At 42.9% G+C, this 25,046-nt stretch overlaps 1 protein-coding gene and 1 long non-coding RNA gene across 3 annotated transcripts in view; one reads left to right on the top strand and one right to left on the bottom strand.

Annotated features, from left to right (window-relative positions):
* Positions 1 to 1,095: 1,095 nt before the first annotated feature.
* ATP2A2 (ATPase sarcoplasmic/endoplasmic reticulum Ca2+ transporting 2) overlaps positions 1,096 to 25,046 on the bottom strand; it is a 58,133-nt gene continuing 34,182 nt past the window's right edge. The window contains exons 7-21 of one of the 2 annotated variants that reach the window (XR_002085266.2): positions 23,223 to 23,308; positions 21,772 to 22,236; positions 17,087 to 17,175; positions 16,600 to 16,702; positions 15,648 to 15,779; positions 12,036 to 12,158; positions 11,717 to 11,935; positions 10,597 to 10,932; positions 9,348 to 9,568; positions 8,730 to 8,932; positions 6,977 to 7,062; positions 6,574 to 6,707; positions 5,837 to 5,954; positions 4,161 to 5,748; positions 1,096 to 1,907 (exon numbers count right to left, since the gene is read on the bottom strand). Coding sequence is in view for 1 of the 2 variants with exons in the window: in XM_019467494.2 (XP_019323039.1) it covers positions 1,894 to 1,907; positions 5,628 to 5,748; positions 5,837 to 5,954; positions 6,574 to 6,707; positions 6,977 to 7,062; positions 8,730 to 8,932; positions 9,348 to 9,568; positions 10,597 to 10,932; positions 11,717 to 11,935; positions 12,036 to 12,158; positions 15,648 to 15,779; positions 16,600 to 16,702; positions 17,087 to 17,175; positions 21,772 to 22,236; positions 23,223 to 23,308 (2,450 nt within the window). In the remaining variant the exon portion in view is untranslated. The remainder of the gene's footprint in view (positions 1,908 to 4,160; positions 5,749 to 5,836; positions 5,955 to 6,573; positions 6,708 to 6,976; positions 7,063 to 8,729; positions 8,933 to 9,347; positions 9,569 to 10,596; positions 10,933 to 11,716; positions 11,936 to 12,035; positions 12,159 to 15,647; positions 15,780 to 16,599; positions 16,703 to 17,086; positions 17,176 to 21,771; positions 22,237 to 23,222; positions 23,309 to 25,046) is intronic. The other variant, XM_019467494.2, reaches the window with a different exon arrangement.
* Positions 13,014 to 15,850, top strand: LOC128776992 (uncharacterized). Its single transcript, XR_008422112.1, has 2 exons — positions 13,014 to 14,130; positions 15,508 to 15,850. It is a non-coding gene; the product is annotated as an uncharacterized LOC128776992 (long non-coding RNA).

The following is a 25,046-nucleotide window of genomic DNA, read 5'->3' as shown; positions in this document are numbered from 1 at the left end:
GCTGTTCTTTTTCTTCCTTCATGTTTGTTAGAATCAGTCTGACTAAAATGTGTGCTAGTATTTACCACTAACCCATGAATTATGTATCATCTATCTCAAGATGTTCATTCCCCCTGAGTTATTAAACTTTCCTATGAACAAGATACTACCATTGATCTAGTAAGACTCTCGGGGCTTTCTGTTCACTCCTAGGCATTGTCCCTTCTCTTGCCGGATTACAGTGACCATCCAGACAGTGCTTAGTTAGCAATAGCGGATGGTGAGTATAATTCTGGTCGTGTCAGTACTTGTGGTTTATTTTCCAGCAATTATGGCCTATTTTATAAAAAATGAAAAATTTTATCAAATGTTTCCTTCATATCTGTAGTTGCTAGGACTTGCATTATTAGGTTTATAGTATCATCTATCCTTGCCTGTTTTTGTTTTGTTTTTCACAACATAAGAATCCTCTGCGGGGGTGGGGGGGGGGGCACCTGGGTGGTTAAGCATCTGACTCTTGGTTTTGGCTCAAGTCATGATCTCGTGGTTTGTGGTTCGGGCACTGTATCAGGCTCAGCGGCATTGGTGCGGAGACTGCTTGGCATTCTCTCTCTCCCTTTCTCTGCCCTTCCCCGGCTTGCTCTCTATCAAAAAACACTTAAAAAAAAAAAAAAAAACTCAGGGAAATTAGGAAATTAGAGAAACACCCCACCCCAACCCTGTGCCTGGTAGAGGAGCACTAAGTAACCATCAAATGGGTGAACGCTAGCGTTTGTTGATCTGTTCACAGAAGTGTAGGATTTTACATTTGCCATCTGAACAGTATTAGAAGCATCTCTCCATTGGTACATCCTCCAAGCTGCTGACAACTATCTTTGAAAACCCCAACAATAAGACATTCACATTTGGCTTTCCCCATACTTGAAGGGAGACCATTTTGCAGATCTCGTGTCATACAAGCAGACCTCCTACCACTTGGCTCTCCTACCCAGAAAGTCAAGTCTAAGACCTTCCCCCAGTGGAAGCCAAAACTCTTCAGGGTGCAAGACTGGAGGCCCTCAGTGCATATCACCCACCCCTCCCCTGCATGAGAACACTCAGCACCACACTGTGAACTTATCGTAGAATAGATTTATTTACCTGAAACCATGTCTGTGCAATGCTTGTTGCTATACCAGCACAGAAATAAACAACTGATCTCTATTTACAGTCTAAAGTCAAACATGCGTTGTGATAAATTGACGTTTAGCATTTTATTAAGATAAATGCATCACAATATCTGTATTGCACCAACATCTGTCTACTGCTTCTGATTTCATTAAATAAGTTACATTTAATACAGTGCAAAATAGCTGTTTGCACACTCGAAAAAAATAACTGAAGTTATGAACTGGAGGCCTACGTTTTAACCTTTCAACACCTGCAGTGTTTTCAATAAATTTATAAATAAGCAAACTGTACAGAGCCAATTAAAAAGTAGCATGTTTAAATGACACCATAGAGAAATCTAGCTACTTACAACTGAAGGCATGCATTACAATTGAATATTGTACATTTATATAAGCTATGACATTTTGCACAGAGAAATATGGAGACTTGGCTGATGGCTTCTAAGTTCTTAGATAAGGTTTCAAAACCTCAGTCTTCTTGCAGCAAAGAAACCAAAGTTCGCTGGAGAGGCTTTCTGATTCATTAAGCTAAATTGTACATTTGTAATTATTATTTTGATTTAAAAGCTAAACCCGTTGGTAATACACGTTTCCTCCACATAACACACAATGAGTTGGGGACTTTTTTCTACTTTTCTTTTTCCCCCAACATCAATCATGCAGAGGGCTGGTAGATGTGTTGCTAAAAACGCACATGCACGCAACCGAACACCCTTATATTTCTGCAAAATGGTTTAGGAAGCGGTTACTCCAGTATTGCTGAAAAGGAAAGAGAGAGGAAATCAGCTTTATGAAATATGGGGAGGAAATGTTAGAATAACCATTTAAGATTAATAGTGACAAGGAATGGTGAAAAGGAATGTTCAGTTTGATTTTTTTAAGATTTCAAGACCAGCATTTCTGATTAACTGTCCCTGAGGTGCTGCCTACATCAGGCAGCAGCCAGAAGCACTGGCTTGGTACAAACCCTTCATGTCGCCTGGCTACAGAGCAAAGGCCACCCTGGCTCATGGAAGAACCCCACCAGGCAGACACATTCTTGCTTCAGACACGGAAGGGCAACGGGCAAGAGGGAAAGAGTTCTCGGTTAGCAGTGTGGACGGTAAGGAGGGTGACACACAGGCGAGCAGTGCGGCTGAGTGCGAAGCCTCTACCTCCCCTTCCTCCCCACCCCATTCCTGTGGCTGGCTGAGCGGTGGTGGCTTTGACAAAATTGGTGGTTATGTTAAAAAGGCAACAGCTGATTTGGCGGACTTAGCCCATGGGCGCTGCAGACCCCTCTGGCTCTAGGCAGTGGGGAGCCACTTTACAGACCCCGAGCTAATGCCTGTGGTCTCATATTCCAGAAGGTCTGCCGCCTAAAGGACATTCAGGGAGCTGAGGCCCCTGTCTGAGGGTGATGTGATAGCAGCTGCTTGCGGGGAGGCTGGCACTCGCCCTGCTTGTCTGTGAGCTCACGCAGCTCTCTCTAGAAAGTATCACCTGCACTGTGCAGATGAGCGCCTGGAGGATGTATGACGTCGCCATCTTTTAGGCAAAGGCCTAACCAAGAAGCCGTGCAAGGCCTACCTGCCCATCGGTGAGAACACGAACAAGTTCTGGTAGGTCTGAAAAGGACACCGGTACTGATGGCGGCAAAAGCAGAGGCCGCCTGGGAATTTCCTGCAGGTGCTGGGTGAGGATGGGTCTGGTCTGGGCACCTGCCCCTCACTGTGGGAGGCCTGAGGCCCTGGATGCGTCCACAACAGTACAACTGCTGAGGAGGCGCTGATGTGGCAAAGCCTGAAGCAGAGGGCACAAGGGGATGCTCCTAGCTGCCTAGGCTGAGGGAAGCGGGTGCTGAAACTGCCTCCAGGCTGGATGGGCCTGAAGCTGAGAAACCACAAGGCAACAGCCTGCCCAGGCTGATCTGGAGCTGTGCATTTCTCCGACAGCAGCAAACAACATTTAACTTCTTTTGTGAAGGCTACTACTTCGAGGAACCAAGTCAGGAAAAGCTGACTATTGGGTAAGTTTGGTTTCCATTGAATAGCACACCACCCAACAAGCTCAGACATCCTGTTCTGGTTTGGAGCCAAGGCACACTCCTTGCATTTGGTCCTTTTTAGGCCTCATGATGCCAAAACTGGCAAAACCCATCCTCTTCCCTGTTACACGCTCTGCCAAACCGACCAACCTCCCTTTCTCAGAGACCTCATGCAGTTAGGATGGGACTTCAGTCCCCTTACACTCGGACCTTGCAAGTTGGCAGTACCCTGCCCCGCTTGATGATTCCCACCAACTCTCCCCCAAACTGGAAGCCTTTACATCACATCTTTTGGCTGGTCCCAGATCTGGGCCCCCAGAGCCTTCACAGGAACACTCAGGGCCTCATGGGGAGGGAGCTCCTGCTTAGGCCTCCTTTGCCCTGGCTCACGGACAAGGCTGGTTGCTAGCAGAGCCATGCCCTAAATAACTCTGCTTTAACGTACCCTGGAGAGAGAGAAGACAAGTCCCAGCTGCAAAGGATAGGACCCAGAAGGTGAAAAGAGGTGGCCTACTTGAGACCAACCTATTGGATGCACGAACTGACTGGTTCAACTATTTGCTTTCACTAGATTTTTGCTTTTTAATGAACCAGGTAGCAAGGTTCTTGGATGAATCCTTGCAGCTAGTAAAGACCAAAGAACCACAAGTTTTTGAGAGTCCTCATCTTGGCATTAGCAAAGGCAGCATTCTCTCAGCCTGTAAGTTGGACCAAAGCAAAATGAGCTTCTCTCTCCCCAGGCTCTCCCTGACATCCGGCTGTGCCACTGACCAAGGCAGCGCATGGAGCCTATAGATGTCACACCTCGCGTCAGCTAACCCAGCCCCCGTGTGCACAGGTACCACGCATCGTACACTTGTTGCACTCAGAGACTGTCACAGAGCACAGCAGTGCATGACACAAGGGGCTTTTTCATGTCACACAGCTAGCTCACTCGGTGGCAGTCACCTTTAGGCTAAAGCATCTGGATTCCAGGGGATACTCACGTTAGTTGATGATGTTGGAAGGCATTGGAGGAAAACACCATAGTTAGGACAGTTAATGGCTTACACACTGTTGGTAAGACTGATCTCGAACATGCGCAAACATTTATCATAGTAACATGGTGTTGGTTAGTGCCACATTCAAATAAAAATAGTTCTATACAATATGTTCATTTGGTCATGTGCTATTTACAGATTTTACAAAAACACACACACACACACACGCACGCACGCGCCCTTATGTTCTCTACACCAGGCTACAACAGGCCAGCAGAAACTTGCATAAAAAGTGTCACAGATGACAACTGGTACATATACATGAACTCCTACAACTACCTATGCAGCAGAACAGGATCTTTCCTCCCCTAGAGCACAGTAAAGCTAAAGTTCTGAGCTAAGAACTTAAGAGAAAATTGGACACGGCTGTTAGATAGTTCAAGCTAAGCCACTTAAAAGTTAAAAACAAGACAGTTATTTTTCTGTCCATTTAAAATGTTTTATTTTCCTTTTTAAACTAGATTGTGAAGTGCCACTGAAATAGGCAATGTTGGCAAAACAATGTCTGTTACAATAAAATACATTAGACATTTAAATAAATAACCTTAAAAACTACGTGGGGGGACATGAACCCAGTCGATTGTATCTGGAACAATGTTTTCTGCACAAGCGAGAACAGGCATACCTCTTGTTAAGACTGATGTAAACAGAACCATCAAAACCCTACAGGAGAAGCAGCCGAGCGGGGCTGGGAGTGTGGGGGGTGGGGGTGGAAGTGAATGGGGGCCACAGGGGGTGAGGGGAGTGGCAAACCAAAAAATACTGACTGAGGTAGCAGTACTCTGCTCAGTGCAGAAAAATTGGCTTATGAATAAAAATTAGACTGTGATCTCAGATTAAATCCAGATGATCATGCAGAAGACACAATACATGCTATTTAGTTTTAGAAAAAAAAACACACACATTCATTTCCTAAAATCTGCTGCCAATTAATTTGCTGACAATGTCTGCTGGCTCAACTATTTTTTTTATACAAGGATGAGTATTAAACAGAACACTGTACATGCTTTTTCATCTACAAAAAAATATTTGCATAAAATAGTGTTAGTTCTCTGTACATGTCAATGGACACTTTAATTATGTGTATAAAAAAGGAAAATCTTGCCCCACTGGAGTCAGAAAAAGCAAAACAAAATCTAGAGTATGAAATCTCCTTCACCAGCCAGTATGTTCATGTGAAAATTCAGCAGAAATAGACAGTTGCTTTAAACAATAAAAAAATTAATTGATTAAGTTAAACATCTTCTTTATGTAAAACTGTCAGTCAAGACCAGAACATATCACTAAAGTTAGTGTCTGTGCTATAGACCCAGATCACCAGGGGCATTATGAGCAGCACAAACGGCCAGGAAATCCCATCGGTGCATGCCGAGAACGAGCAGGATTTGGTGGCAGGCTGCACACACTCTTTACCAGGTTCCAGGTAGTTGCGGGCCACAAACTTGAGTGTCTCATCCATTAGAATCACAGGCAAGGAGATTTTCAGCACCATCAGCCACTGGGTCAAGTTCAGCGGTGTGATCTGGAAAATAAGCTGAAATACAAAGAAGCTTTGTCAAGTTCCCAAACTTGCAGGACAGGCACTTAGGCCCCAGCTCGGTCCTGGTCCCACCACCGCTTACTGGCAAAGGTTCCACGTAGAGGATGAGGAAATGGAGCGACATGGACAGGCAGATGGAGCCCACGAGCCAGATGTTCTCCCAAGGGGGCATCCTCAGCAGAGACTGGTTTTCAGACAAGCTGCAGAACAAGGAGAGGGACATGACACATGCCTGTCCAAAAGGCAAACACCTTTGTTACAAGTGACAAAGACCATTCGGAGCTATGCTTTAATAGGATAGCGGCTAACTTGGCATTGCCCACTGACCCAATTCTTTTGAGTGAAGTTTCTACTGTGGCAAAATTAAAGAAGAATGCTCAAATGTAGGACAAACTTCCAATTTTAAATCTAGGCTTCCTTCGGCACAGATGATTTCAGTGGACTCCAAGATGCTCTCAATTGCCCTTGATGCTTAATGCTATTTTGGGATTTCCATTTTTGTCATGGGCTTAATTGGATGATACCATTTATCTCACTGCTAAAGAGCAAAAGCACCTTCCCTGTGGGCACTGGCGTATAGGGGCTCTGAAGTCCCTATTTTTGGCCTCTGCTGTCTCATAAAGAACGTGTGGTTAAACCCTCCCACTACTTCCTGGAGGTGATGACGACTTAAGCTTTTAAAACCGGTGCTGCTTGTTCTCTTTTCTTTCTGGGAGGGAGGAGCTTTCCTGAGATCCTCCATCAAGCAGGACACACAGTTCCCCTAGGCCCTGCCTGGCTGGGGGAGCTCTCGCCCCAGCCTGTGGAGGACTCACTGACCTGTTGAGGGCGTTACACATCTCTATGGTTACTAGAACAGACAGCGCCATTGTCATCGGGTACGGGGACTCAAAGATTGCACAATCCACTCCTTCAAAGTCCGGGTTGTCTTCTTTACACTGTAGGAAGTGGCTCTGCAACAAACACCCAATCAAGTTCCTGATCAGCCAAGTCCATTTCCAAGGTCCATGCCCCAGTGACACAGCAAATCTCAGAACACAGACCCACAGGAGATCTCAATCCATCCACCAGAGAAGCCCTGGTCCTTCAGAATAATCGTAGATGCAACTGTTTATTATTGCATTAAGCATTAAGATGATTTGGTAGGCACCAAAACCACAAAAACTCAAGGACAATCTTATGCTTTGCCTCTAAGGTACAGGAAAGAAAGGTGGATACGTACCAGTTGGTAGAAGGACACCCTCGGACCCCCGTCGGCAGCAATGAACCACCACGCGGCAGCACCCACAGTAGCAGCGCCAACATAACCTGGTAACAGACACAGGCAGGGTTTGCAGCCCACAGCTTATACTGTGGGCTCTGCCTCACAGGCCAATCCCCCGCAGAGATGAGACCTGGTTTGTCGATGGCACTGGAGAGCTTTGCTGCCACTAGCAACTGCTCACTCACATCAGCCCAAGCAGCTAGACGGTGGGTCTCTGCAAGGAGAGGGGTGTCTGGTACAGAAAAACCAGGCAACTTTTCTTCCAGAGTTTATGAGAAAAAGGAAATACTGCAACTGGCAGGGACCTCGACGACAGCCATGCCTTCTCTAACTGGCGGCAGGTACACACATACTCTATGTAAGCCCTTGCTGTGTTGGCTCAGATCACAGCACCCAGGACTTTTAGGGAAACTGATGCTCCCAGGTGTATGCTTATTTGCTCTATCAAAGGCCTTACAGAACCTTTACGTGGAAATGCTGTCAGAGCAGTTAGTGCAGAACACAGGCAACATGCCAAAAACCCAGAGCTGATTCTGGGACCACCCTCCCTCCCAACCTATCAGTTCTGAACTCAACAAGTTTACTACAAAGCAACGGGGTAGTGGAGAACAAGGGACCGGACACCGTGAAGATGGTGCCGATGCAGCAGCACCCCCCACCACGACACAGGTGCACCCCCTAACCCGGCAGCTATGGGCAGGAATGAGAGAGCTGGTGCATGGGGACAAGGCAGCTCTACACACACCGATGTGGCAACTCCCAGCAAACAGGGAAAGGTACACGGAGACAGGGGTCAGCACACAGGTGTTTACAGCACACCAACACTTATGAAAATAAATACATGAAATAGATCTGTTTGCTAGACTTATTTCTGGGAGGGCACATGAAAAACCCAATGCTGGAGGGCAACTGACTGGCTGAGAACCTTCTCACGCTATGCCAGTGTCCTTTTTGAATTTTAAATCATGCGAACTTATTAAAACAAAACCAAAACACCTTCCTATGGAACCCCAGGGAAGTTATTTAAACTCTGTAGGCCTCACTTTTCTAAAGTTGGGGGACAAGAATCAGCAGCTGGGCCAAGAGCATGAAGTCTACAGAAACAATGTATGTAGAGGAACATGACCTGTGGTCGAGGCTCCTGTGTGTTTACCAACCTGTGCAGATCAATGCACATCACCCTTCTCTACTCAGGGGGAGCAGGGCTTAGTTTCATAGCTTCGGGATGTAAGGCCTGACCCTGACTCACCCCTATATCCCTTTGCCCTTAGATTAAATCTGAAAATCTCATTCACAAAGGCCCAAGGGATAAGGATGCTAAAACAAGGGACTAACTTTCCTGTAAACTGGACATACAGTTTACTGAACTCCATTTTTTGCTACCCTAATATGGGGATAGAAGAAAAAAATGTGTGTTAAGGGATGAATTTACAAAACCTTGGCTTATGAAGATTACGTTTAAACATCAACAACATAGGGGCGCCTGTGTGGCTCTCAGTTAAGCATCCGACTTCAGCTCAGGTCATGATCTCACAGCTTGTGAGTTCAAGCCCCGCGTCGGGCCTCTGTGCTGGCAGCTGAGAGCCTGGAGCCTGCTTGGGATTCTGTGTCTCGCTCTCTCTTGGCCCCTCCCCTGCTCATGCTCTTTCAAAAATAAGTAACATTAAAAAAAATTTTTTTTTAAATCAAGAATATAAAAAACTGTACTCACAGCCAATAGCTAGGTAACGGAAAAAGAGCCATCCGCTGATCAGTGGTTCCTTCGGGTTCCGGGGTGGTTTGTTCATGATGTCCAGATCAGGTGGGTTAAACCCCAGTGCAGTGGCAGGCAGGCCGTCTGTCACCAGATTGACCCAGAGCAGCTGGACAGGAATTAAAGCCTCAGGAAATCCAAGGGCTGCAGTCAGGAAAATACTGTTTCCACCCAAAGAAAGAGAAAGACCCCAAATTATTTTTGGCCACTATTTAAATAGCATTAGTACCCTCTCCTCCCCCCAAAATCAATGGACAGTAACAATGACTGCTTGAAATAACTTTTTTTGGCCATCATCAAACACTCAGTATACCTAATTTTGAGTTAAAGTAAAATGTTAGAAGGCCATAGTTAAACTCATTTCTATGTTCTAGGGTATCCTTCACCGCCCAAGACAGCCAAAGACAGCTCTCCAGTGAGCCAAATGAACCTCTACCTTCCTTCCTCTCACCTGGCCCTCCCTCCCGACTCCTGCACAAAGACCAAAGCTGCTGCCACATGAATAAATCTGGAAAACTGGTCATCCCAAGCCAATTTTAGAAAAAAGACTACAAGTGCTCTTTCGCAGGGACCCACCAGACAACTTCCCCCACATTCGAAGAGATGAGGTAGCGGATAAACTGCTTCATATTGTTGTAAATCGCCCGCCCCTCCTCGACAGCAGCCACAATGGTGGAGAAGTTGTCATCAGCCAGGACCATCTCAGAGGCGGTTTTAGCCACTGCCGTGCCAGAGCCCATGGCAATGCCAATCTCCGATTTCTTCAGGGCGGGAGCATCATTCACACCATCCCCGGTCTGAAAGGGAATGCGAGAACTGGTTTCTGCACACCTGTCATCACCTCACACACGCACCCCGACAAAGGCTTCACTGTCCTGAAGCAAGGGCAATGAATGGAGCCTTGGGCTTCTGGGCACAGTTAGAGAATTTTCAGTTTTACAAATTGGTGTCACAAAATGCACTTCACCTGGGAAACGTACAACTGGTGAATGAGCTTACCGAAGAGACTTCGGAGGGAAGTGGCACAAAGGGGACTTCAAATTCTTCTGTATTATTTTTTTACCAAACAAAACACAAAACCACCCACGCGGCAGTAAAGATGAAGCACATGTGTCACACAGACAAATCTCAAGTACAATAGGTACACTATTCTAGGAAACTAGAACATGCCATTTACAAAGATCAGAAAAATACTAAATATCGTCTACAGATACAAAGCTATCACTCCCTTTTTTTTTAAAACTTTTACTGAACACCCAACATTCAATTCAGAAAAGTGGTTCCCTTTGAGAGAAGGAAGAACACCTGTTAATATATTCTTTCAAATAACACCTTTTAAAAAAGTTTCACAGACGAAAGCAAACACTCCACAACGTGAACTTGTCTGGGTGAAGAATCACACAAAGGGAAGAATCCCGGAAATGCCTCACCAATAAGCAGTTCTTAATGCTTCAACAGTACATCTAATTTCAGGTAGGGTTATCCAAAGATTGGGAATAGAAAACAGAGGAGTTCAGTCCTGAATCAATTTTTAGAAAACTTGAGAGAACATGTATACTTTAACCAAGTCAAAGACTAGATATCACCACATATATTTCCCTGTGACTGATTCAGAAGGCATACTTCAACATCGTAAACTAGTCTAGAATCTTCCCTGAAGGTAATAATACACAGCATGCCAACTACTGGTTAACAGAACCCTAGAGAAACAGCTCTGATCATGACAAAAATCAAGATATTCCGAATTTGGGAGCTGTTACTAAAAATTTAACAGTCAAAATTACAACTTGCTGTATCTGTGTAGCATGAGTCCAAAGGTACTCACCATAGCTGTAATCTCATCAAAAGACTGAAGAAACTCTACAATTTTTGACTTGTGGGAAGGCTCAACTCGAGCAAAACAGCGGGCATTCAAGCAGGCATCTCTTTGGGCTGAAGGACTGAGCTCATCAAACTCCCGACCCGTAAAAGCCTTTGACGTCACATCCTCGTCCTGCCCGAAGATGCCAATGCGGCGACAGATGGCCACAGCAGTGCCTTTGTTGTCCCCTGTGATCATGATCACCCGGATGCCTGCTTGCCGGCAAAGCTTCACAGAAGAGGCCACTTCAATTCTTGGAGGGTCCAGCATGCCCACACAGCCAACGAAAGTCAGATTAGTCTACAGCAAAAGAATCATCTTACGTTAAAACAGGAAGTTCTAGTTTCTCCCCTAATGTAAAACAAGGACCAGTTATACATAAAGAGCAAAGGCCTCTCCCATTTTCCTATGGTAAATTCTGTAGCTGTGACTCTTATCTAAGATTAACATTCACACAGATATAAATCCAATGAGGAATAGTATTTCTTCCAATGAACCAGAAAGGAATAAAAAACATCACTACCTTCTTGAACCAAATCATCCTTTAACTTTCAGGATGATAATATCCTGAAAGGAAGAAAAAACCATACTAAGGAGTAAGAGCATTTTGATACTGGCCACTCTTATGGCCCAGAGGACCAGTTCTTCCTAATTCCTCTCGGTCAGTGCTTCAGGAAGTCACACACCCAGAATTAAAGAGTTCTACTATGAGCAGAGGAGTAGAAGAAATCTCTCAACTTGGATATTTTGACCTTCAGTAACTAACGAATGTTTAAAAAAAATATTCCCTATTTTTAAAACATCTTAATTTACTTAAGAGTTGCAAAATCATTTTTACAAGTTTCTTTAGCTCAAGTCTGGACTTTCCTACCTCGAAAGCAACAGACCTGTATTAAACTGTTAACTAGGCATGCTGGAAGCAGCACGCTGAATTAGAATGGTGGGGCATTTGGCCTGCAGAAAAACAAATAACCACACCTCTTTCTTGGCAAAAGCAAGACTCATTTGACCTTTTACTGAAGGAGCGCTGTTTGAACACAATGAGTGTGCAGGGTGTGGGGGAAGGAGCATTTTGTTAGCTAACCTCATATTTGATAAAGTTGGCAGAGTCCTCAAGGTTCATTTCTTCTCTTCTCAGTGGGTTGTCATGAGTGGCCAGAGCCAGGCACCGCAGTGTGTCGCTGCCACTACCCCATTCCCTGATGACAGACATGACCTTCTGTTTGACTCCAGGGGTCATAGGGACTTTGGTACTTCCAACCCGAATGTGGGTGCACCTGTCAATGACACCTTCGGGAGCGCCCTGGAAATGTTACAGATTTAGATCAGGAACTGTACTTACTGGGCTCACCCAGGATCCTAATCCTGGAAAGAACATCTCAACTGCAATCTGCTGTACTTGCCTTCACAAACATTTTGCTCATCGATGTCCGGCTTGGTTTGTTTGGTGTACAATAAACTGACATTGATTTTCTATCGCGTGAAAACTCGAGAGTAAATTCTTTTTTCATTAACTGCTTTATGACCTGAAAAGAGAACACGCATGGAATACTACTGGGTAACAATTTCTGAATATTTTTTACTTGGTCAACAAATGTTCACTAAGCGCCTATTCTGTGACAGGTGCCGGGGTTTAGCCATGGACAGCGAACAAGTTCTCACCCTCATGAAGTTTAAACTTGCCCTCTCATTTGGGAAAGACATGCTAGAAGGTAAATGCACATATAGTAAATGCTATGGAGGAAAAAATGTTTAGATAAGGCGAGGAAGGGAGATAGAAAATTTGTGTATGTATAGGTTGCAATTTTACATAATGTAGTCAGAAGAAGGCAGAGTTTGAGTAAAAATGTGAAGGATGTGTGAGCTGAGAGTGCCGAAGTGCAGGTTGGCATGACCTGGCATGTTCAAGGAGCCTCCGGGCCATATAGCTGGAAGAGTCGCAAGAAAAAGAGAAGTGTAATGGCGGGGGGGGGGGGGGGGGGGGGGGGGGGGGTAGGTGTGGGAGGACAGAAGCAGGTTGTAGGACTTTGAAAGTCACTTTAAGGCAACTAGCTTTTATAGCAAGTGAAAATGGGAAGATGATGGAGGGTTTCAGGTTCTCGCAGTTGAAGGGGGACAAGGAGCACCATTTAGTACAAATAATCTAAGAGAGATGATGGCAACCGTGGGCAGGAATGGTTGGTCCACAGCACTGCTGCCCCACTGAAGTGTCTACTGTGATGGAAATGTTCTATGGGAGCTGTTCATGTAGCTGTCCTATGTGGCTACTAAGCACCTGAAAAGCCATTGTTCTCTTTATTCTAAATAGCTTTAGGGAGCCTGCACATTAGACACCAGCACACTGACCTCATGGAAGTAACTGAAGCTCATGGAAGAGCTCATGGAAGTAACTGAAGACAGAAAAGGTTGAGGACTGGGCTCTGGGGCCTCCCCACCCCCGGTCATATGTGTAAGATCCAGCCAAGGAGTTGGCAGAGGGATGGGAGGGAGGAGAACAAGTGAAGGAATGTTTCACAGAGGGAGAGACCAACAGCTCAGGTAAATGAGGACTGAAAATGACCCTTTGGATTCAGACACTGTTGCGTTGTGTACACAACCATGTTATCTACAACATACACTGTACCTTTTTAACAGTAAAAAAAAATTTTTTAATGTTTATTTTTGAGAGAGAGCATGAGTAGGGGAGGGGCAGAGAAAGAGGGAGACACAGAATTTGAAGCAGGTTCCAGGCTTAGCTGTCAGCACAGAGCCCGACGCAGGGCTCAAACCCACGAACTGTGAGATCATGACCTGAGCCAAAGTTGGATGCTTAACCCATTGACCCACCCAGGTGCCCTACACTAGCCTTTCTAATTTTTATACCTTTGATTTCTTTTTCTTGTCTTATTGGATTGACTGGGGCTGCTGGGACAATACTGAATAGAAACATTGAGAGCAGAAAATTTTTTGTAGCTACTAAGTATGACATTAGTACAGACTCTGTGTAAATATACCTTCAACTTGAAGACAGGTTTGCTGAATTGTTTTTGTTTTGTTTTTGTAGTTTATTTTGAGAGAGTGAGCAAGTCAGCAAGGGATGGGGAGAGAACCACCACAAGCAGGCTCCACGCTCTATCTCACAAACTAAGATCATGACCTGAGCTGAAATCAAGAGTTGGAAGCTTAACCGACTGAGCCACCTAGGTGCCCAGGTTTGTGGAGTTTTTATCATGAACACAAATTTTACCAGATGCCCTTTCTACATCTACTTAAATGATCTTACGGTTTTCTGTCTTTATTCAATTATGTGAATTACACTGATCCTCCCCCATCCCCCACTCAGATATAAAGCTAGTAAGTGCAGAAATCCTCAAGAACCTCAGCATCCAATGTGGGCAGTGATGAGTGGACAGACATCTGTGGGTTCTCTGCCAGGCTGGGTGGACTATGGTCATCCTCTCAGCCAGAGCTGCCTCAAGCAGAAAAAAGACCATCACTGAATTCTGCATTATTTGACTCGTATGTATTTACGTGTTTAGTTTTAGTGTTTAGCATTTTCACCAAATGCTCTATAAAGACTGAAGGAATGTGTAGTGACTCTTAGGTGTAGATCTAGGCACCAGATACATTCTGGGTGGAGAGAAGAATACAGCCATTTCTAACAGCATCAGGATAGTCCACTAGGCCTTAAAAAGCTGGGTTCTGCCCACTTCCTCTCTGAACTACAACAGGTTTCTGCTTTCTACGGGCCAGAGACTGGCATGAGTTCGGATCTGGAAATTTTCGGTGAAGGAGCCCCCATGACAGTCATTACTGATCTCCTCGCTCAGCTGCTGACAAAAAAATGAGGCAGCCATGGATCAAGAAATGGCTTAGTCTGCAGACAAGAGAACAGACAGCCTTGCCCTTACGTCCCGTCAAAATGACAGTTAATACACTGCTTGTAAGCTCCATACTACTTGTTTCCCTTTATCGAGTGGTTACAGGTCTAGAATCAAACAGTTCTAACCCTCAGTCTCTGTGCCCAGGACCCTTGTGACTATGAGATTGCTAATGGTGGAGTGTGGATCATGTCACAGCGGGGAGGGCCTTAATTCTGGTGTGAGCTTTGTTTTCTTGATAATATAAAGGAGATAAAAGGATGCAAAGAGAGGGTGCTAGAGAAGGAGTCCAGTTCTGCCTCACCCTGTGAAAACTATGCTCATCACTGCAGGCCTCAGTTTCCCTGTGAATGCCAGACTGGACTAGATGGACCCTTTCACAGCCTGACACTGGTGTGCTCACCAAAATGCTTAAAAAACTTGACCGGAGGGGCATCTGGGTGGCTCAGTCAAGTGTCTGACTTCGGCTCAGGTCATGATCTCACGGTTTGTGAGTTTAAGCCCTGCATCGGGCTCTGCTTTGGCATTGTAGAGCCTGCTTGGGATACTCTCTCCCTCTCTCCCCTCCTCAGATTGCACATGCACGCTCTCTCTCACAAAATAAACTTTAAAAAAAAAAAAAAAAAAAAAAAAAAAAAAAAAAAAGAACTTGACTGGAGTGCACTGGAGAAAATCAGAAAAGTGAAACAAGAGAATACATTAAAACAGCTACTTTGAGAAATTTTACTAGAAAAGAAAAGAAGCAGAGTGCTAAAGGGGGAAACAAAAAAAAGAAAGTTTTAAGATAAAAAACATACTACTCTGTCCTGTGCCGATGAGGATCTACCAGAGATGGAAAATGGATAGTGCAGGAGAGAGAAGTCGGGACTCATGGCACAAAGGGCAGGGGGGTTCTGACAGGAGCAAGGATGACAGATTGCTCATGGTGCCACGGGAGAGGAGGTAGAGCTTACAGGTGCAGACAGCTGCGTATGGAAATTATCTAGTGATTGCTTCTATTTTCTTGGTCAGACAGGTAGCCAGATCATTGTACCAGAGAGCAAATGAGAGAAGGAGATGCCGCCAGTTTGAGGAGAAGGTATGAATCTACCTAGCTGTCCAAGAGGACGGGGAACGAAAGGCAGTGCACACAACACCCCACGCTTCAATACTGACCGAGTTGCAGGCATTTGCTCTTTCTATTTTAGAAAGACCCTTCAATTCGGTATCAAATACATTCATCTTCTCTACTAGGCAAGTGAGAGCAGTCTCTGTAGCTTCCCCAACTTTTTCATACACGCCCTTCGCCTGTATTGGTTAAAAGCATAAAGTGAAAAAGCAGTGAATAAGTTTTTCATCAATAAAGACTTCCCATCAGAGGAGAGCTTGTCTTTCGTTGCACCATTATTGTCGGGGCTGTTTTTATCCTACTCTGGAGCAAATGAGGCAGACAAAAATACACTCAAAGCACATTTTATCTTATTCTAATAACGATATTTTTTATTTCCTTTAACCATGAGAAGCCAATAGTCATAGTATTAATTCAAACAACTTTCAAATAGTATGTGAAATTGCATGTCATTATTTATCATTCTATAGGGTTCACATTCAGGTTCTGATGGAGACTGGCTTGTCTTTTAGAAACCAGTGGGTTAATCTGTAAGTAAAAAGGGAGGAAAAAAAGGTCTACTGTTTAAATTTTACATTATTTTATCATCATCATCATCATCATCATCATCATCATCATCATCATCAAAACAGCCCTCTAAGCCTCAGCTCATCCTCAAGGATATAATACTACCCATCTTAAAAAACAAGATTAATACCCTCTACTTTCAGGAAAACCTTTCCTCTCCTAGGTTTTCTTCACTTTTGGTAGCCACACTACAAGCCAAAGGGAACATCGCATACATCCTCTTAGTTTAAAAGTGACTGCAACACTCAGAGGATATATGAAAGGCTCTCGGCTTTCTTTGAGTAGGTCATGCTGACTCGGATAAAATGGAAAGAGGAAATAAAATCAGAAACCGTTACTTTCCAGAGGAAGGAAGGCTGGATTTTCATTCCACCCACCCCACCTTTGAGCTAGAATAGCCAGGTCTACTTTCTCATTTATGAGGAGCCTTACCTCATTGTAATCCAATGCAGAATCATTACAAAGAGCACAAATTGTTGCCAATTCCACAAGACCATCATATTGATGACATTTCACTGGTTTATCATCTTTATGCCTATCAAAAGAAGAAAAACACTTTTAGAGCATAATGTGGTCATCTCTATTGATTTTTATTTAATTTGTAATATAATTTTGTGGGCAACAGCCAGGCAAGTATTCAAAAGAATCTGAGTGATGGTTCTTAGAAATCTGATGCTGGAGACAACAGAATGTGTCTTTGATATTAGGAATCAACCAGTAAAGACCAGAAGTTCTTAATTAATGAAATTCTTCCACCACAGGTATCAATACAGAACAAACCAGCTGAAAAATTAGGCTCTAAAGCAGAGCTAAATAAAAATGAAAAAAGTCACTGACTTATAACCTGTTTTCTCTTAAATCTATACAAGTACCAAACTGCTACAACGGATCCTTTAAATGATAAGGTGGGTTTACTCACACTTCTCCAATAGGTGCATATGTTGACCCAGTTATGGTAAACTCATTAAGGGAACAAGTATCCCCCTCAACCTTGTCCAGAATGAACATCTACAGAAAAAAAAGCGTCAAGTGTTTAAAATGTGCCAGAAAAAAATAATCTCTGCTAAGACAAAAAGCATTTCTCATGGAAGAAAACAATTTTAATGAAACTTATGAACTGAACCTCAGCATCAGATTTTTCCTTATTCCAACTAGATGCTATTTAGGATTGCCTCCCCCATCCATCCAAGAGTCTGAAAAACAGTATCACAGAGGTGCTGAATAAATAAACAACAGGGGCACCAAAGACACAGAAGACAACCCACATGAAATCTAAGTTATGAGGACTCTAGGTCACTCAATTCCAAAGACACAGCAGTAGTCTTCAGAGGACTCCGAATTCCCAATTTCAAACGGCTGGCTGAGAAAGTAATATTAGGTAGTCATGCCTGGGAGCTAATAGTAAAAGCCTGGGAAGAATAAACTCACATTTCAGAGCTGCATAAACATTCCCTGAGTAAAATAAGACAAATCACTTCTCTCCTCCTTCCCACTTATTTTTATTGTGGCAATAGCTCATTTTCTATGAAGCTGCATAACTCCATGTGCACAGTAAGGAGCCTGCAGAACTGACTGAACTGACATCACCAAGGCAACACAGACAGAAGCATGCTTAGGAAAGGATTCTTAATTTTACAGTGACATGAGCTAGTTTCTTAAAGATCAGGTTCCCCCAGCCCCCCTCGGTTTGCTTTTCAATCATGATTTAGAAGCCCAGTTTGGAAGACTCAGATTTAGACTTGTGTTTTCATGCAAATTGAAACTATAACACCTTCTCATAAAACACAGAACAAAAACACAAAGTGCTACTTCAACTATACTTTATGGTGCCAAAATGCCTCTGAAATATGAACAATTAAGACCATGACCAGGGGCGGCCGGGTAGCTCAGTTGGTTGTCTGACTTGATTTCAGCTTAGGTCATGATCTTGCCATTTGTGGGATCAAGCCCTATAGCCAGGCTCTGCACTAACAACTTGGAGCCTGCTTGTGATTTTCTCCCGTGCCCCCCCCCCACCCCTCCCCTTATGCGCGCTCTCTCAAAACAAATAAAAAATTAAAAAAGAAAGAGGAAGGAAGGAAGGAAGGAAGGAAGGAAGGAAGGAAAGAAGGAAGGAGAGAGTGAGAGAGGAGAGAGAGTCAGAAGAAAACGGGGTGCCTAGGTGGCTCAGCCAGTTAAGTGTCTGACTTCAGCTCAGGGCATGATCTCTCGGTTCGTGAGTTCAAGCCCTGCACTAGGCTCTGTGTTAACAACTCAGAGCCTAGAGCCTGCTCCAGATTCTCTGTGTCTCCCCCTCTCTCTGTCCCTCCCCTGCTTTTACTCTGTCTCTCTCTCAAAAATAATAAACATTAAAAAAATTTTAAATATATAATCAAACCATTTACAATAATTTAAAACTACTAAACTCAAGTTTAAAAAGAGCCACGTAGTGCTTTAAGGTATCTTTTCAGAGAATCTCAACTCATGTTCAGTAACAAAATCAGCTCATGCTTATTTTAAAGTAACTTTTTTTTAGGGGCGCCTGGGTGGCTCAGTTGGCTAAGCATCCAACTTCGGTTCAGGTCATGATGTCACGGTTCATGGGTTCAAGCCCTGAATCGGGCTCTGTGCTGACAGCTCGGAGCCTGGAGCCTGCTTCGGATTCTGTGTCTCCTTCTCTCTCTGCCTTTCCCTCACTAGCACTGTCTCTCAAAAATAAACATCAAAAAAAAAAAAAAAAAATTAAAATAACTTATTTTTGCCTCACAAGATTTTTGCTTGTTATATAGGACAAACTTTTAAGTTCTGAAAGTTTTATCTTTTTTTTTTTTAATATATTTTTTTAAAGTTTGTTTATTTTGAGAGAGAGAGCATGCAAGCAGGGTAGGGGCACAGACAGGAGAAAGAATCTCAAGCAGGTTCTGCACTGTTAGCGCAGTGCCCAATGCGGGGCTTGAACTCATGAACTGTGAGATCATAACCTGAGCTGAAGTTGGAATGCTTAACCGACTGAGCCACCCAGGTGCCCCACATCTCTCTTTTTTTTTTTAAACTCTACACCCTACACGGGGTTCGAACTCACAACCCCAAGATCAAGAGTCACATGCTCTACTGACTGAGCCAGCCAGGCGCCCAAAAAGCTTCATTTCAAAAGCTACTTAGATATAAATTAACCCTGGAACGGAACTAGAGCCACGAACAACACATATGTCTTTTTTTTTTTTTTTAATGAAATTATATAAGAGGATTTAAAACTGTGATGACTCCTGATAAAAAAGGTTCTAATTCAAACATGCGCAACCAGTGTTAAATGAGGAAAAGATTCATGTCCAAGATCACATGCAGCAGTATCAGTGACGCCTACATTTTTTTCTAACAGATACAACAACTAAAAAAAGGAAGCTTGTCAAATGGCTCCTTCCAAATATGTTTGACATTTTACAGAAGAGGAACAAAGGACCAGAGAGGTTAAACAAGTGCTCAAGGTTATATAATTATTAAGTGGAAGACAGAGGACTAGGTTTAACTACCCATCTCTCCTATAAAAAACCCAACTTTACCCTTTTTTTACCCTTTTATTAGAAGCTGTGTGACCCCCCAGACATATCACTTAACTTCTCAGGGCCTGAGTTTTTAAACTTCTTGAGCAGGATTACCAGGATTCATAAAGTCACAATGTGAAAAACTAAGTACACTAAGCAACATCATAAGTTGACATTATTACCACACACCATGTCATTTCTTTAATGATACAGTTTAAAAAAGTGAAACTTTCAGTTTATACCACGGTCCAAAATATTCTAAAATATTCAGAATTTTAGTTTACGTTAAGTAAATCTGAATGCAAGTGGGCATGGTAGATTACAAGTAAACCATTTAGGAACTGCATGATGAAAGTATTTCTAAGTCAAGGGCAGTTATGCAACCTGCTGCAAGAAACCTCCCATAGAATACAGATTAGCATCAGCTTTCTGTCACAGAGGTACAACAGAACAAAGAGGCAGGCTACGCTGTTTAATGGAAGAAAACATCTTACACCAGCTAAGAGAAAATATAAAAACAAAAATCTTTTATTACAGACTCTGTTTTATTCTTAGTTTGAAATCTGATTTGCTCCCACAGTTTGAAATTAGTTGGCAACTAGCTATTAGCCAATTTACACCTTTTCTGGTTCCAAGGAATGAAAACCTAGGTAAACCTAGGTAGCTGAGTCAAACCCTGCTTATTACCACATAAGAGACAAAACACCTGTCCATTCATTCTAAATTGGGGTCTGACTACACAAAGATTGGGGGGGGGGGGTTGTGTATCTAAAAATCATCATGAGTTTCAATTTGGCAAGATAAAAATTCCAAGGGTTTAATTGTATTAGAAGAAAAATGATTTCTAATATGAAAAAATATTATCCAAAACCTGGAAATAAGGCCAACAGGATATCCACAGTCCCTTCAATGTCATTCAGAAGCATTACTTTACAGGCTCAAAGATTAGTATTCTAGAAATATAAAACACTGTTCCACTGTGCTATTTATTTATTTAGAGCTCGTTACTTACAGGAAGTTGTGGATACTCCTACAGGAAAGACAAACTGTAGTTTCACTGCCCTAGTGACTACTTTTTTAAAAAGTTTATTTATTTGTTTATTTTGAGAGAGTTAAAGCATGGGAGAAGAGCAGAGAGGGAGAGGGAGAATCCCAAACAGGCTCCGCACTATCAGTGCAGAGCTGGACGCGGGGCTCAAACCCACAAACCGTGAGATCATGACCTGAGCCGAAATCAAGAGTGGCAGGTCACTTAACCAACTGAGCCATCCAGGCGCCGGTGCCCTATAGGATATTAACCAGTTTTTGTAATCTAACATATAGCAATTCTATTCTAATACTGAGTACTTCCTCAAATGCTCTTTGTAATCAGTTTTACCATTTTACTGATTCTCTCAATATTTAACAAGCCAAACAGGATCTTTGGTGTCCACTCAGTATTTTACAAATTGTGTACCTTTGGGAAAATTATACTTTCACTTGTATAAAGTTGTTCAAATAAAACCTAGGGAAAGAACTTAATACAGCTGTATCAGTATTTCTGTAGTTATTACTTTTCTAAGGGCAAGTTTAAACAGTTTCTTATTTTATCCCCCAAGTGATGGTCAAGACAACCTAAGAAAGAAGGATGAACATAGGACAAAGCAATTATTTGTGCCTTTCAAGAAAGCATGTCTCATCCACTGTGTTATGAAAACACAAGTTAGAAGTTTAGCTAGGCTGGTAGGTAGGGAACTAGCCGCTTTACAGAATTCTCTTAAGGCTGTTTCAGTAACATACATGCACTCAGTGATGGAGCAGTCACCTAACACATTTACAGCCCGTCTATAGTTACCTTCCCCAGTGTAAATACGTTAACCATGCAGATACCCTTATTTCATGAATTAGTTTTAGGAATTAGAGGACTAAATTCCTTTGAGGCATCAGATTACCTTGGGTTAAGGCTATACACACAACCCTATTTGTTTAAAGTACTTTAAAAGGCCTCAAATTACAAATCCAAGGTTTTGATGACATGAGGGCATATTCTTAGGATGAATCAATAACCACTAGCAGCAAAGAGTCTTAAATCACTCCCACTTACCCTGCACACTGACATCTGGTTCGTCGTAAGCGTACCAGTCTTGTCTGAGCAGATAACAGAAGTACAACCAAGGGTTTCCACAGAAGGGAGACTTCGAACAATGGCATTTTTCTTTGCCATTCTGCGAGTTCCAAGAGCCAGGCAGGTGGTGATGACAGCAGGCAGACCTTCAGGAATGGCCGCCACAGCCAGGGCCACCGCAATTTTAAAGTAGTAAATAGCACCCCTGATCCAGGAGCCTCCGTGAACTGGGTCATTGAAGTGCCCAATGTTTATGATCCAGACTGCAATGCAAATAAGGGATATGACTTTGGAAAGCTGCTCCCCAAACTCGTCTAGTTTCTGCTGGAGGGGTGTTCTCTCCTGTTCTGTTGCCACCATCTCATCCCGGATCTTGCCGATTTCTGTGTTAACTCCAGTCGCCACCACCACTCCCATGGCTTTGCCAGCAGCAATGTTTGTTCCCTACAACAGAAGTAGAGGAAACTGATTAGAAGAGTAGCACTGCACCCGACTTAAACACCGACTAGTGAACTCAGAACAGTTTACTAGTCTGTGGGTATTTATTAGAGCACCCAGACACTCTCATATTCTGCTGGGCCTTCCAGTGGCTGCTGCTACTCCGAGAACTAGCCATCCAACCTGGACAATGCAGGCAGCATGGTCTGGCTCTTCTTGTTTCTCATTTCATGCAGTTCCTACTTGCCCAGGGAAGCTCCACCCTGACCACCCGCCCCTGGAAACTCTATTCATAATATTGAGCCTGGCTTGCAGACTGGCTTTGGGCTGGAACAGGGCTCTAACCCCTCTGCGTTCCTGACTCTTCAAACTCCGTCCGGCCCTCAACCCTAAGCATTCTCCACAGCTGGCTCCAATAGCTCAACCTCCCTGCCCCCACTGTGATCACCTATAACAAGCAGGGCCACCAGCACCGTGAGCTACCTTGAGGACCTCCACTCAAGCACTGGCATTCAGAAATCATGAAATCAAGTAGGAGCACTCTCTTCCCACCCCACTTTACTTCCCCGTGCTGGTGTGATACAACTTCATGATTTTCACTGTAATCCTATAGCACTTGACTTACTAGGAGTGGCCAGGCTCCCATACTAACCCGTATACAAATACCTACCATTTGAAGTATTTTAAATGCCAAACAAGCAAAGCCTATCAATTTCTCAACTTTTCATTTCAAAAAAATTGAACAGAAAAACTGGTGTACAATGAACACCCGTTTTACTTTTCACCCAGACTCACCTCTTATTATTGTTGCCACATTTGCTTACTTTCTAAACACGCACCTTTTTCCTGTGATCTACATACTGATATCATCCACATCATTTAAAAACATCTTTATAGGCTAAGCCTTTCTCACACAGATCTACTTTTCTAGGTATACAGATAAAGAATTTAAAGGTGTTTGACCTGATCTTTACATTTGACAAAGTACTTACAGAAAACAGCATGTTCTTCTTATCTTGGTTGACGGCCCGTGGGTCTGGGACAGGGTCAGTGTGCTTGATGACAGACACAGACTCACCTAAGCAGGTTGAGAGAAGGAACCATTAGATCCGTGCCATCCACATGTAGAACCTGGACCCTCACTCATTAAACTGCTAGCACTCTCAGGAAATAGGATAAAAGACCCCATCTGCTCAAAGGAGGTGAGCTAGTAAAACTTAGAAACTAACTTCAGAGCAAAGAATGTCAGGATTAAAATTAGTACAATTTCAAAATAAACTTAATTTTGAAATAAAATCCCAGTCAACTGCCTTTATTTCCCACAGTAACTATTCAAATCTAGTCTGTTTTCAGGTATCAATTTTATACTCTAATACTGTGAATATGTATTTATATTTATTTGTTGTAGTTGCACATACACACTAATACTTCCAAAAAAAAGGTGAACATATATTCTTAACACACTAAAAAACTAGATACATTATATTACGTAATGAGGAGCATCAATGGGAAACCTGTTCAATAATGTCAGACATGAGAAATGAAAACACAGTTTTAGAAATATCTGCATTAGTGATGAGTGATCAGACCATTCTATTTCAATAAAACAAAACTGAAAAACATCAGCAGTTGCACTAAAAACACCACATGGTATATAAAGGACGACTTCTTACAACTTTTACAATGTCTCATTGAATTTGGTTTCAACTTTACTTAACATCACTTATGAAAATAACTGGGGTCACTCTGAGTAATGCAAAATATGGCTCCAGTTATTAAAACTGGAACATGATTATTTTAACAAAAAACATTTAAGAGATTCTATGAAAAGTTTTAAAAGTTAATTATTTCTATGGGCACACGATGAAAATTTTATATGCACAACCTAATCAGTTTCCCAACATTTTATGGCTTAATCAGCTTTCAGCTATTGCTGCTAATGGGAGTTTTAGTAAATAAGCTATTCATAACGAAACAATAAAAAACAGAGCTCAGGCTACTCACAATACTACCTCCCATTACTTCAGCTGCTTTACAAAACTGATAATCAGATAAATCTTGATTACCTTTGGATTTTATACTCTATTTAATTCAGGTTAGCATTGTGTCTGAGTTAATCTTCTGACCACCTTACTTCCAGTTAATATGAACCCTCCCCCCTAGACTGTACCTTTATCAAACAAAAATGGAAAAATGTTCCAAACAATCTCAGATCTAAACATGCAAACTTCAGGCAGTAAAACATTCACCATTTTGGAAGGTGCTAGCTTTTGTTAATTCTACATTTGATCATTGCCAAGTATGATAGATGCAAGAGTAGCATTCCTCCAATGAAAAAAATTACAGCTCTGGAGCCTTTTTTTCCTGCCTGGAAAAAGAACACTAAGTAATTCATTTTCCACAAAAGAGAGAGACAACACTTCAACCTGAAGATTACTGCCCTTGCTGGGCGCTTGGGTGGCTCAGTCGGTTAAGTGTCCGACTTTGGCTCAGGTCATGATCTCGGGGTGAGTTCGAGCCCCGTGTCGGGCTCTGTGCTGACAGCTCAGAGCCTAGAGCCTGCTTTGGATTCTGTGTCTCCCTCTCTCTCTGCCCTTTCCCTGCTTGCATGCTGTCTCTTTCTCAAAAATAAGCATAGAAAGAAAGAAAGGAAGAAAGAAAGAAAGAAAGAAAGAAAGAAAGAAAGAAAGGAAGGAAGAAAGAAAGATTACTGCCTCTGCTAATGTAGGAATTTGTAACTTTTTTTTTTTTTTTTGAAAGCTAATTTTTGGCAAAATTTAAAGGGGCCTTAGGAGATGAAAGCCAAGTTTGTTTTT

Source organism: Panthera pardus, unplaced genomic scaffold, assembly GCF_024362965.1.
Source record: "Panthera pardus isolate Hobbes unplaced genomic scaffold, ASM2436296v1 HiC_scaffold_15, whole genome shotgun sequence".
Taxonomy (NCBI): Eukaryota; Metazoa; Chordata; class Mammalia; order Carnivora; family Felidae; genus Panthera; species Panthera pardus.
Note: the sequence above shows the minus strand (reverse complement) of the source record. Positions and strands in the feature narration are given on the sequence as shown.